Source organism: Cyprinus carpio, chromosome B17, assembly GCF_018340385.1.
Source record: "Cyprinus carpio isolate SPL01 chromosome B17, ASM1834038v1, whole genome shotgun sequence".
Classification (NCBI taxonomy): Eukaryota; Metazoa; Chordata; class Actinopteri; order Cypriniformes; family Cyprinidae; genus Cyprinus; species Cyprinus carpio.
The window spans coordinates 13,622,871-13,640,504 of record NC_056613.1 but is presented as its reverse complement, the minus strand read 5'-3'; the positions used below and the strand labels follow the sequence as shown (position 1 = coordinate 13,640,504).

General features: G+C 37.3%; 2 protein-coding genes across 3 annotated transcripts; one reads left to right on the top strand and one right to left on the bottom strand.

The window, feature by feature from the left end:
• LOC122140165 (non-compact myelin associated protein) lies at positions 1-6,804 on the top strand. The gene is made up of 4 exons (XM_042742384.1): positions 1-352; positions 4,470-4,576; positions 5,110-5,194; positions 6,050-6,804. Exons 2-4 carry the CDS (start codon positions 4,483-4,485, stop codon positions 6,315-6,317), a joined length of 447 nt encoding a protein of 148 aa, XP_042598318.1. The 5' UTR covers positions 1-352; positions 4,470-4,482; the 3' UTR covers positions 6,318-6,804.
• Positions 6,805-7,485: 681 nt separating this feature from the next.
• Positions 7,486-17,386, bottom strand: jade1 (jade family PHD finger 1). Of its 2 annotated transcripts, XM_042742383.1 has the most exons (12): positions 17,248-17,280; positions 16,719-16,796; positions 14,409-14,493; positions 13,758-13,828; positions 13,461-13,618; positions 13,193-13,377; positions 12,893-13,104; positions 12,642-12,809; positions 12,101-12,217; positions 11,004-11,537; positions 9,616-9,733; positions 7,486-9,521 (listed from the first exon to the last, which is right to left on the bottom strand). In XM_042742383.1, the coding sequence occupies exons 3-12, from the start codon at positions 14,455-14,457 to the stop codon at positions 8,641-8,643; spliced, it is 2,493 nt and encodes an 830-aa protein (XP_042598317.1). In that variant the 5' UTR covers positions 14,458-14,493; positions 16,719-16,796; positions 17,248-17,280; the 3' UTR covers positions 7,486-8,640. The 2 variants fall into 2 exon arrangements, with proteins under 2 accessions (XP_042598317.1, XP_042598315.1); XM_042742381.1 differs by lacking the exon at positions 16,719-16,796 and having other exon boundaries at positions 17,248-17,386.
• Between the last annotated feature and the right edge of the window lie 248 nt (positions 17,387-17,634).

Here is a 17,634-nt window from a genome sequence, read left to right as displayed (position 1 = left end):
TGGCACGCCTTGGGGGCCAGGCCAGACCTGAAAAACCAGCTACCGCTTTCAGTCCAGAGAGCTCTGATATGGCACGTCGTGTCTACCTCTCTGCCAAGGGCTGAAACCATCCCTCGCTTTCGACTTCTTCAGTTTATAATCACGCCTGAAGTGAACATTCAGTCATTTCACCTGTTCAGACTCATTTCAGACAGGCTTCTATTGTGTTTTTAATTCCCAGCTCTGTTGGCGGCAGCGTGTGTGTGAGGGAAGGAGCGTGTGGACTATGCTCACTTCAGTCAACTGAAGGAGGGGGAGTGGAGGAATTGACACTGTGGAGAGAGAACTCCACAACGGGAAACTGATCGTACAGGTAAGCCAATAGGCAACCAAACTTTACCTAGTATTACTTTGCACCTTCAATTTTCTGTGTGATTTGTCACCTTTCATCTTAGGACCCCTGAGGGTCCCTGGCTGCATGCCTCCAGGTGTGTGTAGGAAAGATACATAGATTGACAGACTGTATATTTAAAGCGAGTTGAATAAGTAGCTATTATTCAACAGGTGCCAAACAGGTGCAAACCACACAGTAAAAAAATATTTTTCAAACTTGTAAAGAAAACATTATGTTTTAGAATAAAATGCTATTTCGTCAATATTATTTGCAGTAACTTTAAAATTATTTGTGAAATTTGCTAGCAATTACCAAATGAAAATTGTTTTTACATTTTAGACATTTAGACACTTAAAAATGACTTGTTGTTATGTAATATATTCTGGTGGATTTAGTCAAACTGAATCATATTTTTCACTCTTTCCAAGTTTCCAAATGAAGTTAACACATGAAGCACCTAAAATTTTAGTCTGAGAAACAATAAGCACTATATGATGTCATGATTTAGAATATTTGATGTTAAGCCTTGATGTCGGTTTCCTTCTGCATCTTTTGTGTTTCTGACTAATGTCTAAAAGATTAAAGATTTTAAGATATTATTATCTATAAAGGTACTGAACTAATAAGTTCCTTTTAGGAACTATTGCAGAATTGCTTTCCCCTTTATTGAGAGGACCCAAGAGGATTTTCTGTTTTGTACATCTTGTAGAATCTGAATAACTTTAACTTTCCTTTTCACTTGCTTTTGATGTGATTTTAGACTGACATTGCACACAAAGCTCTGGCAGGGCAGTGAATGTTTATTGTGTTCTGGCATTCAGGAACAATACAAGAGGTTCCTGTAAACAGTCCGGTTGATTTCTTTTAGATTTAGAAGAAATTTTCGATGGTGTATTTTGAAGTTTTTGTTTTTATTTTTAGCAAGTGTGTAAGAACTAAGAAGTTGGAGACACGTTTAAAAATCTGTCTTCAGACGGACACATACCTGTAACAGAAAGTGATGAATGGGCCATTGTTTGAGTCAGGGGAACTGAGGACTGATCTGGTGTGTATAGAAAGGCTGTAGTCAGGGCTGTGACGTGCACTGGAGGTCAGACATACGTGAGCGCACCTGTGATCTAATCATTTTTTTACTGGTTAAATATTTACCCATGATCTTAACCCAAATCGATCACATTTATGTTCTATAGTGTGTGTAATTGAATGTTTCAACAAATCGATCGACAGTGACACACATACGTTTATGAATTTGACCTACAGTTTATCATATTTAGTTAAAAATAGAATGGTGGATTTACATTACATTAGAGACGGGTGGTTAAGTTTTAGTCAGAAGCAATCATGACAGCTTATTTAAAATGATCGAATGAATATATAATTATAAGCCAATTGTAAGAAATGGATGAAGCAGAAACTTAATAGAAGTTTTGCAACAAGTTATGACCACACCTTCATTTTGCTTGCAACAGTGATTAAAAAGCACTTCAAGGGAAGATAGAGATTGAGAAAGGGTGAAAGATCACAATGATAGCTTTCTAGAGTTGCGGCTTTTTATTTCTAATCTTTCATGAAAAGGTATTCAGACTTATATATGCCAATATTTTTTCATTTATTTTTTTCAGCCAAGATTTAAACTTAAGTTGAATTTAGCTGAAATGTGGCTCTGGCAGGAATCAAGGTTTGTCTTGTTCTGTCCCAGCTTCTCTGTTCATCTGTGAGTTTAAAATGGCTGTAAATGAAATCAAGTGGCACAGGCTGACACTTGAAACCTCAGAGTGTATTATGGTCTGTTTTATGGTGGTGTGAAACTGAGCTCCATACTGATGTCCTGTGATTCACCTTGTAGCTCAGGCAACAGAATTTACAACTATTTGCTGTTCTTCGGTGGTACAGGCGTTGTATTTTTCTTTCCATCAGCGCTGATTGCTTCTGTCAGAAATACTCAAAAGAGCCAGCCTCGGACATTATGGGCTGTCTGGAACAGAAGAGACTGCTTTACAAAGTCGTGTTGAAAATAACAAAGATGAGCCTGGCAACTGTATAAATAAATTCAGATTAAGGTCTAAATTTTCTCTCAAAAGTAAAGTTTTCTATTATTGTTTCAGATCTAGATTATTCTGATTACTTCCGCTTCCTGGAGGTGATAAATAATAGATGGACATCTGTTGATAATATCATGTCATGTAATAAATATGTAGCACCTGCTCATGAATTGTTAGGCACAAAAAAAATGTCTTAAGAATTTCCAATATTATAATTCTGACTGAATCCTAAGAATAATTATAATAATGCTCTTTAAAATAATCTTACAGTTACCATTGATTTAATTGTAAAAGTAGAGGAAATGCACACAAACAATTAAGTATATCAAATATCATCTGATATCGATAAATCTCTAATTTTCCATATCCTTAATCAGACTAGGCATATGAGCTCAAAATCTTTGGTTGTAATTCACTCCAAAATCCATCACAGTTTCACAAAATTAGACAACTGGTAAACATATTTTTCACAGATTTGCTCATTCAGACTGAGAAGACTTTGTTCTTCAGGTCTTCCGCTGCTGTGAAGCCCACGCTGTCAGAATGTGTAATAGCTGTTATGAAACTGAAGGTTTTGCATGTTTTGTAGTTGCCGGTCTATTTGAATATAATCAGCAGGTGAAGAATAGACTTCACCTGTGCTTAAAAGTCTGTAGGAGTGAGAGAGTCAGCAGGACTTCCACTGTATGAATGCATTTGGTTGAGTGATTCGGGGGGAAATGGATGGATTCATGTGTGTGCTGGGTTGTTAAGCTTTTTATAGCCAATGCCGTTTTGTTTTAAAGCAGCTCTGATTGTATCGTCGAGGATACTCCACAGTCTATTAAATCTAAAGCCAACAGCAGCTGTATAATTTTGAGGCTGCGGTGAGCCGCTGCAGTTCAGTGCATCAGTGATGCATCATGGCTGAGAGTTCACCGAGTACAAAACCCTGAAGTAAATCAAATTTCTTCTGGTTTGAACCATGCCTCTAATTCATCCCCAGAAACACGCTGGACAGACTGTGCTGAAATTATGACTAAAAAAGGGAAGTTGATGGGCGTGAGATTTATTGCTGACAGATATATGGGAGAATTATATACTCTTCTCAGTCTTTCTTTGACAGATTGACATAAACACATAATCATTCTGTACATAAATAGGGACTTGACATGAAACCTAAATCTTTAAATTGGTGCCAGATAAACCATGTAGAATTAGCAGGACGGCTCAAAAGCCATAAAACAATGCAACTGTTTTGAGATTACAATACACAATTGTGTCTCTAAACTAATTAGTAGTTCGTTAAACATAATGAAACTTGTATTCAGTGTGGTTAAATTCCCCAAAACAGCCATTTGGCTTAATTAACGTCTTGATTTTTATACAAGGCAAACAGCTTTTTCAAAATCATTAGAGCTAAAGGCACAGCACAAAAGGAAGAAAACATCGAGTAAAATGATATTAAGTCATTCCTTCTTTATGAATTTTAAATTAAGGATATAGTTCACCTAAAAAAGAGAATTCTTTCATTAATTATTCACCCATATGTCATTCCAAACCCGTAACACCTTTGTTTATCTGCAGAACACAAATGAAGATATTTTTAATGAAATCTGAGAGCTTTCTGACCGTAATTTTACGAAGCTACAAGAAATCATGCGTCGTGATACTCTCCAAAATGGAGCAGGGGTAACACGAAGGAGAAGAATCGTTGAATAAAGTCGTTATTTTGGTTTCTTTGTGCACAAAAAAGAATTTGCGTAGCTTCGTAAAATTACAGTTGAACCCCTGACGTCACATGGACGATTTAACAATGTTCTTACTACGTTTCTGAGACTTGGACATGGTGGAACCATTGCTATCTATGCAGAGTCAGAAAGCTCTTGGATTTCATCTAAAATATCTTCATTTGTGTTCTGAAGTTGAACGAAGGTCAGGTCTTACCGGTTTGGAATGACATGAGGGTGAGTAATTAATTAATGACAGAATTTTCATTTTTGGGTGAACTATCCCTTTAAAATCTGTAAACCAAAGTGGTATTGTATGTTGAAACTTTTTTCCTTGTTTTTCAGGACAAATCTAAAGATGCAAAGAGCCGTCACAGCAGCCGTGACCCAGTCCACAACCACACAGAGCACCACAGTCGTCACCAAGTCTAGAGAACAAATCCTCACGCAGAGTACGTTACAGATCTGTACTTTATGCAGATAAAGTCTGACACCCTGTTTACTGAGACACCACACGTCAAAAGCAAATAGAACCCATACTAATTAGCGATTCTGTCTACACTGGATTCGGTTTCTGTCGTACTCCATCCATTTGCGCAACTGACATGGAGGACAAATAGATTTGGAAAGTTCATTTTGACATGTCCAGTGTAGACAGTCTCAAGCTGACACTGTGTGAAAGTGAGAAGTCTAGAAACATGAGCATTACTGTGCCTTACTTCCTGGAACTTGTTCTACAGCATATTTGAAATAATTCACATTCAATTTTGTATGACATATTCTACTATTGTTTTCCACATTTTGTGATCAAATGTTTTGATGTGTTTTACTATGTTAGATTTTCTTCATATAGAATTTTGCTTACAAATATTTTTTCTTTACATATTCATGTTTACGTTTTCATTGAATGTTTAATAGGGAATGTGTGGTTTTCCCAACCCATAATACATCTAATAAATCATTCCCTATATTGTTGTGTTCATAGGCTCAGGAGCCATGATAGCTGTAATTGTCATTGGTATAATCATCATTCTCACATTTTTGCTGATAGTCCTCAAGACATACAACAGGTATGGCAACATTTTGATGTGAACCATAATGAACGAGTTACATACCATGAGGTGAATACCTTATCTCCTCACAATAGCAGAACAAATTTAGACAGACCTTGTAATGAGGCCTAAAAATAGATAAAGACCTATTCATTCCAACCAGGCTCACACTACATTCTCCAAACCCATTAGAAGACAAGAACACTTAAAAATGTTCTCAGGGCTGAAAGGAACATGTTTTGAAAGACTTTCATAGCTGTTACATTACGAGAACTGAGCTGAGTTATGTTGTTTATCATTTAAAGGATGAACCAGTATTAAAACCGATATTAACAGGCAAATTGTTTTTTCCATGTTATGGCCAGTAAATAAACAAATAGCCAATATTAAAATTCCACACTGTAAAAATTATTATAATTTTTATTAAATACATATTATAGGGGCATGTTTACAAGGATATATTTTAGTCGTTCTACCTAAAAAATTGTTTAATTTAATGTTACTTGTCATTTCTTTGTGAATATTTGTGAAATTTACTAGTAATTTCTAAGTGAAAATAGACTCAAGGTCCTACATAATTTTTTTTCAGTATGTACTATTTTTGTCTAAAAAATAAAATAAAAATAAAACACTAAAACAATATTGTTTTAAAAGCTACAATTTCAATTATGCATCAAAACAAAGTACAGTATTAAAAAATCAATATTAATTTTTCAGATTTGCTAATTTAACAGTGTTATTAGTGTATTGCAATGCAATTCTTTTTGCATGAACAATTCCAATAGCTATACCACTAATTCTGTTAATCAATATGCTACCAATTTTTTTCTTGTTTTATTTATCAATCCATTTTTACAATAATTTATCTGACAGGAGGACCCATGCGAACAGGATGCTGGCTGGAGGCTCCAATAAACCACGAAAGAAGGTGTCCTCAACTACCACAAACACAAACCTGGCCATGAGCAACGTGGGTGTAAGCTCAGTCTCTGGAAGCTTTGTTCAGTCGAACGCGCCTTCAGAGAACGGGTACAGCATTCCTCGGGCAAACGTGGATCGGAGTAATGGGGAGCATTTCAGCACCAACAGCAGCTCAACTATTGTGACAATACATGACATGCCATCAGTAGATAACACATAGCAGACATTATCTGGACTCACACGTGCAAAGATATTAACATGAACAAAGAACCAGTGGAAGAGGCCCGGTCATATCTAAACACCGCCGTTAACAGAACGGTCACTGCCCATTTGGGGTTTTATGGAACTTTGATAAAAGTCCACTTTAAAAAAAACCTGTGTATGATATTGAAGAACCAGAGGAACACTTGACATGATTATAGTTTTATTTTTAGCACTGGATTTGGTAATGAAATGTATGTTAAAACATATTTTACTGCCTTGAGCTGTAAACTCTTTTTCTTAAAAATGGAATTGGTGGGAGCCAGAATTCAGTTAAGAGATGATAAGGATGCCTGTCAATTTAACTTGTGTATTACCATGATGTGCACTGTAATAGTGAGAATAATAGTTCAGAAAAGATTGTTCAAACAATATACTATAATGTATATATTTTACATTTATGCATTTGACAGATGCTGATTCATTAAAAGTATAGATTTTGTTTATGCAGTCTCTGGAACTCAAACCTATGACCTTGACATTGCTAGCTATTTTAAAAGTCTAGCCTAAAATGCTATTGTTGAGTTGGGAAAAGACTCTTGAGATGTTACATTGTGGGAAGTGTTAATTACATCTTTAGATGTGCCAGCATTTCCTGCATGAAACAACCATAGTGCCCAGTTCAGTAACAAATGTTTTAAAGAGTTAGTTGAAAAGATTTCACTCTCATTGAACTTGCTTTTGAGTTTGTGGTTTGAATCAGACTCGGTCAGTGAATCTGATTACATGAAAGCTGATTACATCACTGAATAATCAATCATTTATCAGTCAGATTTCAAATAAACCAGGAACCACTGTTTTTTTAAAACATAAATAAACAGTTTTATTCTAATAAATATTATTCTAAAAGATTTTCAAATATATATATAAAATATAGGTCAAGATAAGATGAACTGTAATGTTGACTCGTTACAATTCATGAATTGTCCATCGTAATCACATTGACTGGCACATATACAACTAGAATCACTACAATGACCACCAAAAGGGAACTAAACTACTTTTGTGATTTGTCAACCAAAAACAGTCATTTGATTTCCAAACATGGTTTAATTGTAGTATCCAACATCTATCATTTGTCAGTTGTTAGTCTGAAGCTGTATTTAAAGTAATGCAGAAAATGTCTCCTGAAGTAACCTCAAGAAAATTTATTCACAATCAGCAACAAAACAAATGTATTGCATAAGAATAAAAGAAAAAAAAAAGAAAAATACAGCAGCGCTTGATTATATAAACATGTAGAAACACTTTTTTCTGTGAGCAGTTATACCAAGCTCTCTGGCTAATGTTCTAGTGCAACAACTCAACAAAAACACAATATAAACTTTTTCTTGAGGAGCTCAACTCACATTTTGTATGAGAAAAGACATTTACAGCTATAAAGAAAAGATGCAAGAACACATACTTTGAGTACTACTCCAAGGCAACCATGTCAAGAAGATCAATCCTCTCAATGCAACAGTGTCTTTATTAGACCTATGATAGTGTTAATGTTTAATATCAAGTGCAAAAGTGAATTCAAAGTAATGGATACTGGAAGTAAATGATTGTTAAAAGCCTTCCTGAACAGACCTGCGAATGGCGTACATCGTATGTGTCATCGTTTCAACATACTGAGTGTGGAATTGTCTGTCTTGGATCTAGAGTCCATCTATTGCTGAAGAATATGATTTAGTGAAAGAATGATTTTTTTTATTATTTATATTTTTCTGGAAAGGAATTACTTCGAGACCAAAGAGAGTACATATAAGGCATTGACCTGTTACACACTTGGTTTGTTTGAAAGAAAACCAAGACATAACTCTATAAATTAAGTACAAATAGAAGCAGATTTCACCTGAGAAGGAAATGGTGCCACAACAAGTATGGCACACGTCACATACACACAACATGATGGCCTTTGAAGTTAGCAGAATACTGAGAAATCAAGTTATGGATACTGGTTAGACTGCTGTGTTCAGATATTTTAAGTGCTCAGTTAAGTGCAGTAATTCTGTGGGACTTAAGACAGTTGGGCCTTACTGGCTTGGTTTCACGCTGGTAAGTGCTCATAACCTCTAAAAATTGTGCCAGTTTTTTTCACCTGATCTAAAGTTTCATTCATTAAGAAGGTCTTTTTCAGCCAACTGTTTGGTCTTTGAAACCTCTCTGCGTATGCTTTTAACGTACACTCAAAAAATAGTTTCAGCAACAGCAGAAAATTACAGAATACAAAAATAAATATGTTTGCCTTTCACTGAAGAGCAAATGAAAATGAGAAATATAATATTTTTGGACGCATTTCATGATGCAAGAACTCCACACTGGATCACGTCCGAACCGTAACGTCTAGTCATCGGGCTGCGAAGTCTTTGGGCGTGACACCTCTTGCCCTGTTCTGATTGGCCAAGATCAGACTCTTCCACATGGCTTCGGTTCTCACTTCCTGTCCGCAGCCGGGTCCTAATTTGTGGGGAGGAGGCTGGATTTGTATTAAACGTTTTTAAGGAAGAATTTTGGTCCGCCACATCATTTCCGTCCTGTCCATCTTTCCCCGTTGACGTTCTTTCACTCCGTTTAGGGATTCTGAAACTGCCCCAGTTTTTCAGATGCCGCCCATTTGGCACTATTTTTCCCTGATGTTGACTTGCGTTTGTCTTCCTCAGAGATCCGTTATACGTGGTCGAGGCAGTGACTACAGAACTAGCAGTGGTTCTGCTGTGAGACAGCAGTAATCTGTCATCCATGTTGTCATGCTCAGTCTCGTTCTTCACCGTGTCCTGTCTCAGTTCCCACAGCTTGCTCCTCCTCCTCCTGTCCTCCAAGGGGCGCTCGCTTTCCTCATCTCTTCTATAAGACTCACCTCCCCTCAACCTGCCCTCCGACCGTTTCGCTGTAGCTGATGCTGCAGTCTTACAAGCTCCAGAGCCTGAATCGACGACCCCGGAACTGGGCAAACTATCCATGACCAGGCTTTCCAGTCGGGGCATCTTTGGAGGCTTGTCTGCTTCAATATGCTTTGAGACTCTAAAAGGGTTGCTCCCTTTCTCGTGATTTTGAACAGTGGTGCCCAGGGCACTGTTCTGGCCGTAGTGACCCTTCAGAGGCTGGGGGGATGTAGGTACAGGAGGTGCCGTCCGAAAGTAAAACATAGCCTCCTCTAAACGTCTAGTAGAAGATATACCTGACCAGGAGAGAAGGCAACTGTTAAAAAAAGATAAAAACAGACTAAACGGATCAACTATTCATCAAGTGCATGCAGTAAGCGTCATACTAACCAGCGACGCGTCCCTGCTCGAGCAGCCTGACGTGATGATGAAAGATCTGCTCCTGCACTCGGCACAAGGTTCGTTTAGTTCTCTCCCGACGGCTGACCATGTATGTCAAATTACGCACCTGAACACACATATATGTAGGTGAGACACACTAAATAAAAAAAATAAAAAAAACTAGTGCTGTCAAATGATTAATCACGATTAATCACATCCAAAATAATTTAAAAAAAAAATTTAATTTTAAAAATTTTGGATTTGATTAATCGCGATTAATCATTTGACAGCACTAAAAAAAAACAAAAAAAGAAAATTCTGTCATTTACTCAAACTTATTCATTCATCTTGAGAACGCAAATCAACATACTCCTAATATTTTCTCATCCTTAGCACACAAAAACCAATGGGGCTTGTTCTTGCGTGACAAGCAAGCATGACTGAGCTTTCGTTTACCATATTTGATTTGCTCTATGCATGTACAATGTTAATATATGAACAAAGGCCTAAATGAAATCTATTCATTTTAAGTGATTGACTCTTGGTTTCATATAGATTACTTCTACAATGTATTTTTCAACTAATAATGTGTGATTTGGTTGCATGAAATTTAAATGAAGAATTATATGAGAGAATATTACAAATATCTTCATTTGTGTACCGAAGATGAACAGGTTTGGAAGAAATCACAAGAGGATTAATAAATAATAATTTTTCATTTAAAATATTTTTGGGCAAACTAACCCTTTAAGTGTGGAGTCAGTTTCCACACATGGAAGACATGTTCTCATCAGCTGTGGTAATACATCACATAATAATCTAGAGGCTTAAGAACTACTCTGTACAAATATCTGTTTCTGTTTGCAGTGGGAATAGTGTTCAGGTTACCAATCTAAAATTCCTGTAGCTGGAATTCACAGGTAGTTTCCATCTGGTATCTTATAACCAAAAAAAAATAATTCAAATTCCTCCACTACTGACGTCTTCACTCATAGCCTATTATTTGAACGGAAAAAAGGGTGTATTTGTGTGTATTTTCTATCTGGGGTTGGCCTAGCAACATATTTTATGGTCTAATGATAAAGATACAGGTGTTGTAATGACTGTGGCGTGACAAAGCAACACAGAAATGATGACAAATGTTAGTGATGACACTCATTTAAAACCTTAAAAACAGAATCCAATATCTGATTACTGGGCCATGGTTATTTTCATACTTAACAAAACCCACACTGAGCAAATCACTAACTGTTTATTTGAAATCATGAAGAAAGGCAGAGTTGGGATCCTGCCGTCTAGCAGTCCTGAGCTGTGATTGGCTGCCGCTGTCTTCCCTTATATTGATTCAACTGGTAATGTGAGGTAATATGTTTACAGAAGGGCTTTGCAAAACTTACCCTTTCTAGATCCTGTCTTAAATGGGTGAAGAGACGGAGTCGCCGCAAAAGCACTTCCTGTTCCCGCCGGGCAAGGCTGTCCTCTTCCTCTTTCTTCGGCATGATGAGCGGCTGGTTAAAATTCACCTTTCTTTTCAATTTCCAGTATTGGAACAGGAAGTCCACAGTTTCCAGGGGCAACTGCAGGTGCTCTGCGACTTCATCAGCGGCGACGAAACGATAGAACTCGTCCTCCAGCTGCTGGACTCGAAGTTTGCGCTCGCTGAGTCTGGTCTCTTCTGGGTTTTGTGCGCGTCTGGGCTGTGACGAGGATGACATGTCCACTCCCCTATTTCTCCCTCTCTCTCGGCCGGTCTGGACCTTCACTGGCCTGTCATCATCTCCCTCTTCCTCATTCCAGTCCACGCCTGAGTGCTTGGGACAAAAAGACTTAAACTTGACTTCATCCGCCTCTGTGAGGATTGTGTTCATCTTCAACCCACACTGCAGACCGCAAGTCACGTGGAACGCCACACGGCAACTTTTGGCAGAACACTAGGGGGATTTAGAAAGACAGGATCTCAGGATTAAAGCACAGAACATGGGGAAAATGTGAAGTGAAGTTTTTAAATAAATTAACAAAATTCTACATTTAAACCAAGTAGCATGAAAAAAAAAGAGAAGAATTACCAATGTTACTATTGTTACCTAAAAACTATTGTTGTTAACTGATACAAGTCTACAAAATATAAATATTATACTGTATAATTGGCAGCTAACTGAAATAAAGTACTACAATTACTAAAAACTAAAAATGCAATAAGAGTAAATCAAAGCTCAACAGAACTTTAAAAAACTAAATAAATAACAAAAATGTACATCATTTCAAAGGTTTTTCAGAAATACTGTTCATTCTGTATGTGTCATTTTTTCATTGAGAGAAAAAACTAAGCACTTTAACTTTAAATTACTGATGCCATCAAATAATATTATTTTATTCTCCAGAGCTTAAATTGAGAGGAAATATTTAAGTTTTATATGCACTTTGGACCCTCTGGAAGATTTTGAATATCTGCATGAATAGTAAAATAAAACTGATAAAAATCAGCGCTGTGTACCTGAATACAAGCTCCTGTTTTCTCTTTACACAGGCAGCATATTAAAGCCCATCTGTTGCTGGGTATATGAGACACATTAGTGATAGGCTCCATCTTCTCAGGGTTACCAATGCTTACCTAGAGATAAAGAGCACACAACAAAGCTCACACACTACTCTTAAAAAAAAAAAAAGTGCTGTCAAACGATTAATCGCATCCAAAATAAAGGTTTTTGTTTACATAATATATGCGTGTTTACTGTGTATATTTATTATGTATATATAAATACAAACACATGCATGTTGTACATATTTAAGAAAAATATGTTGTTTATATATTAAACATATTTATATAAAATATGAATATATAAAGGTATATACATGTTAATACTTTCAAAATATATACTGTATGTGTGTATTTATATATATATACACATAATAAATATACATAGTACACATACATATACAATGTAAACAAAAACTTGTATTCTGGATGCGACTAATCATTTGATTGCACTAAACAAAATCACTTTATAAGTCTTAGTTTGTGCATGCATCCTTACTTCTGGTATCCAGAGGGCACAGCTGACGTGGACCCACTTGGTGCCACTTCGAGTGGGTTTCATAGCCCCGCCTTTTTTAGGACACAGATGACATTTGGGAAAGATGCCCAGAGCACAGGTTCGACAAAGCCAGCTGCCCTCAGGAACCTTCAGTATACCGTAACACGCCTGTGGGGAGGTACACTGTTATATAATTCATATACGCTCACACATGCATTCAGACACTCACAAACACACACACACACACACACCTGATGCACACAGATGTTGCACTTGTCACAGAACACCATTTCATTGTTGTCCTCGCCGTCAGGGGACTGACAGACGTCACACACCACGTCCTCATCGTACTCAATGCCAAGCCCCTCTTCCGTTTCCATGGCGTGGCTCATGTTGTCATAGCAACGGCGCTCAAACTCCTCCATGACCCGCTCCATCATCAGCTCATCCATGAGTTGCATGCCTACGAGCAAATCAGTTAGCATCACGTGACATTTGTTTCAACAGTGTGAAAGAGTGCATAACGGGTCAAATGAAAACTCCAGACTCACCCATCTTGCTGAACTCCTCGTTAGCGATCTGCAGCCAAACGACATCCTCCTCATTCAGGTCATAGCGACACATGCCATCAGCCAGCGTCTGAATACCCACGTACCCCAGCATCGATGACTCAGATGAGCGAATCAGCTTCTTCGGCCTGATGAACAGAGGAGCGGGGCATTTCTCAGCTACAGTGCTGCAGGAAAAATCAAAACAGGAATAAATCAAGCGCAACCATTAAATAAGAATAGTGCGACAGTTAAAAAAAAAGCCTCATACCGCACTGTACACTGCGGAATGGAGTCGGGACTAACAGGGACTTGAACCCCTTTCTCCCACTCCTGCCGCCAGGGATCGGCCAGCTCATAATAATCCTCTGGATTCAGCTGGTATGAATCATGCAGCTTCATAGCAGTGATCAGGTCTGTCCTGAACACCTGGAGGGGATAGAAAAAAAGGGGATGTGACTATCAGAATATGCATGAAAATATATGTGACAAATATCTACAACATTCTCATCTCTGTCTGTTAGGGTCGTATGTGAGGCCGAATTAAGTGTAAAGCAGTTCTTTGTACCTCTGAGGGTCTTTTTCCATTCTGTTTCCTGTGCTTGGAGTTGGAGTGCTGAGACCAGGACGTGGAGTTACCTCAAAGAGACAGAAAAACATGCATGTAATGTTTTGTGCTGAAGTTCTGAGAAAGAGGGATAATTTGTGTTTTAGCAGCAACATTAGTCATATTAGTTTGGGAAAAAAAGAAGGCAGTATTAGTTTTGCATAAGGAGAGGACTTGTTTTGCTCCTATAACTAAAGGGCTGAATATTAAAAGCAGTATAATGGGAATTGCGAGCGCCTTTTCTCCTCTATTGTATTGAGTGAAACGGCATCTAGAATGAAAAAAAAGTTTTACTGTGTAAAGTTTTTAAATGACTGTGATCTCATGTGAGTGACAGATTATTGTCCCGCCTCGGCACACAGCTTCAGAACAATTATGTTCTTTTAAGAAGGAGAGGAGGTTTTTGATTAAAGATGACAAGGACACATGAATAAAAAAAGATAATAATGATGTGGATGGATAATTTATAATAAACATTGCAATATTCCAAAAAAGTAATACTTTTCATTTCATGGTAACTTTAGTAAAATGCAACTTCAGTATTACCAGAAGGTTAATATAGATGACTCGAGGCAAGTTGGTACTAGAAAATAAAAGTATCTGTCTACTTACTTCCATTATCTGAGTCCTCGCTGGTGCTCGGGACACGGCTTCGCTTCATCGTCAGTTAACCGTGGCCTTCAAGTGATGCAGAAATCTGCAGAGGTTGATCAAACATTAGCAGAACATTCCTGAAAACTGATCCTGCAGAGATGACTGTCTAGAGCGCTTTCCTGCAGCCAGCCGCAACTTGACAGATTCTGAGACTAATTCAACTTAAAGGCTATGTCAAGATACTTTATATAATTCTATTTGAGCTTAATATGCAGAATCAATTTATAAGTAATTCGTACGCCGATTCCTCCAAAAAGTGGTGCTAGCCAGCCGCTGCTGTTTGGTTGAGCATCGCAACGTAACATCGGGGAAACCAATGCCGTGGGTTTGAGGGCAGGACTATCTGTTGAACAGACCAATGGCAGACTGAAAGTGACGTGACATACAGCCAAGTATGGTGACCCATACTCAGAATTCGTGCTATGCATTTAACCCATCCGAAGTGCACACACACACAGCAGTGAACACACACACACCGTGAACACACACAGCAGTGGGCAGCCATTTATGCTGCGGCGCCCGGGGAGCAGTTGGGGGTTCTGTGCCTTGCTCAAGGGCACCTCGGTCTTGGTATTGCCGGCTCGAGACTCGAACCCACAACCTTAGGGTTAGGACTTAAACACTCTAACCACTAGGCCACGACTTCCCCAAAACGTACAAATATCATCTTTAAGTAGGTTATTTTGCTCTAGATATTAAATATATGTTGTGTACACATACCATTAATATTCAATTCAATTATATTCCATTATAATTCGATTTTTGAACCATCCAATCCATCCTGTTGCAAAACAGCAGACTGTCAAATTACTGAGCAGTACTCACATGCCTGAAAAATCATAAAACTAATAAATAAACAATCCTTGTATAATGCACTTTCTAGTTTAAAGCTTTATTAAAATATTTTGATAATATATTGAATATTTAACATGGGTAAAGCTGAACTATTTTTCATTACGGAACAGCAGAAATACAAACGCACAAGTTTGTATTTCTTATATTGTGTTTTTATTAGTATGTATGCGACTAATTAAGCAAAGGAAACCCATTAATATATATATATATATATATATATATATATATATATATATATATATATATATATATATATATATATATATATATATATATATATATATATAAACAGTTTAGATCTGTCAAACTTAATGAGTTTAACCAAAATCATAAAGATACATTTAAAGACACAACTTCAAAATCTCACAACTATCTGCTTATTTCAACTGTATTAGAATAAAAAACAAACCAATAATTCTGCCCAAACACAACGTCCATCACTCCATGTAAACAGCAGCTCTTTTTATATAATGCTTTATTAATTCAATGCCACAAGAACATGAGGTATCACACATTCACATGATCAAATTAACATGAGCTGCTAGAGAAAAAAAGAGAGAAAATAACATAAATTTCAATGCTTTCAGAGCATTACGTTTTCATTCCTTTTTCTTTTTTGTTTGATCCAAGAGATTTAATTATAATTTAAAGTCATTTATAAAATGTGCAAAATCTGGTTTACATTGAGCCCACTTCTTCATATGTATATGGAATATTCCTAACAACATAAACAAATGTATAATATGTTGTCCTTTACAGTTCTAATTTTTGTTTTCTGTATAAAAAAGTACATCAAATGTACAAATTTCTGTTAATATAGCATTCAAATCCTTCCAAAATAATCTTGAGTAAATACAATGAAAAAAGATGAAAAATAGTTTCTTTTCTTGACCACAAAATTCACAGGTATACAAAATATTAAGCTTAAATCTTTCCAAAAAATGCTTAGCATGATAAATAAGTCTTACTAAAAAGAATACATTCCTTGAACCAAGTATGACATAATAAAGACTTGTTTTTAAATAATATGTCCTTGTTATTCCATATGAAATAGTTGTGGGGTGAGTAAACAGCAGCTCGGTGTGAATGCTCCGTGTATGACGCTACTGACAGACCACGCCCCTTGACGTCACACAGCTGTCCATTTCAATGCCAGTTCGAAATTGAAAACAAAACTATTATTATTATTATTATTATTATTATTTTCCCCACTGAATCCAAATTAATTTCACAGTGTTTTAATACAAAACCTCCGCTGCACTTTCGTATATTTAAACAACAACTTATAGTACCAAGAACATACAAGTATGTTGCTACACTCGTCGATCAGAAAACTAATTTTTATCGCACATATACATACATTTAGCAGATTTAACTTTTAACGCAAACCCCAAAGAACAGTTTATTTCCCACCGTTATTTTCCCAACATCATTGCAGAGCTGAATCCGGACCAACCCAGACTGTGGCACGGGGAAACGGTCTAACACCCCCTGAAACATAACCGAAATTCATAAATATATACACTAAAACTACAAAACATGATGCCGCTTGCTGGTTCAACACTAAAACTTTTATGTTGAATAAGATAAGCCGCACAGTCAGGCCAGGACGCGCGCGCCTAACTTGCGAAATGACGCTTGGGCACATACACGCGCACGCGCACGGCCAGCAGCTACGCGATCGAAAGTAACTGCCAAATTTCAAAGCAAACCACACCATAAGCTTATAGAAATTACAACAGAGGCCAAATGCATGTACACATTTATTTAGGGCAGCGTCTGCTGCTGCTCAACTTAGTCTTTTGGCGCCATTTTAATGACGTTTTACATTTGCACCGGACCATCTGCATGAAGAGCTCGCGGAAATCCTGGAAAACACTTGTACGTCCCTGTCTGTCAAACATGTATGCTACAGCACAGCAAGAAAATGTAGTGTACCTACATTAAAGGTCTTGCTGATCCTGCGCTGGCGTTTCTATGTGGCGCTTGCTCAGAGTTTGAGTCCTCCTCTCCTCTCCTCGCCTCTCCTCCACCCCACACACACACACATACACACAAACACATGCAGGTTACGTATGCGCTGCTGTATTCCGCGTCCGCCTGCAGGGGGAGCCAGTGCTCACACACACACACACACACACACACACACACACAGGATCAGCATCAGGACTTCCATTTCTGCTGTTTCATAATATCCACATCTGTTTTAGAGATGATGACAGGGATTTGTTTTTTTGTAAATCTCAGGTTTAAACCTACTCATTATTTAATATCATGAATCAATAGGGAACCTCTGTAAGTAAATAAAGATTTCATGTTATGGCATCAC

Excerpts from the sequence above, each read along its gene's own strand:
- LOC122140165 (XM_042742384.1), top strand. The coding sequence starts at position 4,483 with ATGCAAAGAGCCGTCACAGCAGCCGTGACCCAGTCCACAACCACACAG. Across the intron at positions 4,577-5,109 it reads AGAACAAATCCTCACGCAGA|GCTCAGGAGCCATGATAGCT; the intron begins GTACGTTACAGA and ends TTGTGTTCATAG. Across the intron at positions 5,195-6,049 it reads GTCCTCAAGACATACAACAG|GAGGACCCATGCGAACAGGA; the intron begins GTATGGCAACAT and ends TTTATCTGACAG.
- jade1 (XM_042742381.1), bottom strand. The coding sequence starts at position 14,457 with ATGAAGCGAAGCCGTGTCCCGAGCACCAGCGAGGACTCAGATAATGGA. Across the intron at positions 13,619-13,757 it reads ATGGAAAAAGACCCTCAGAG|GTGTTCAGGACAGACCTGAT; the intron begins GTACAAAGAACT and ends TATCCCCTCCAG. Across the intron at positions 9,522-9,615 it reads CGAGCAGGGACGCGTCGCTG|GTATATCTTCTACTAGACGT; the intron begins GTTAGTATGACG and ends TCTCCTGGTCAG.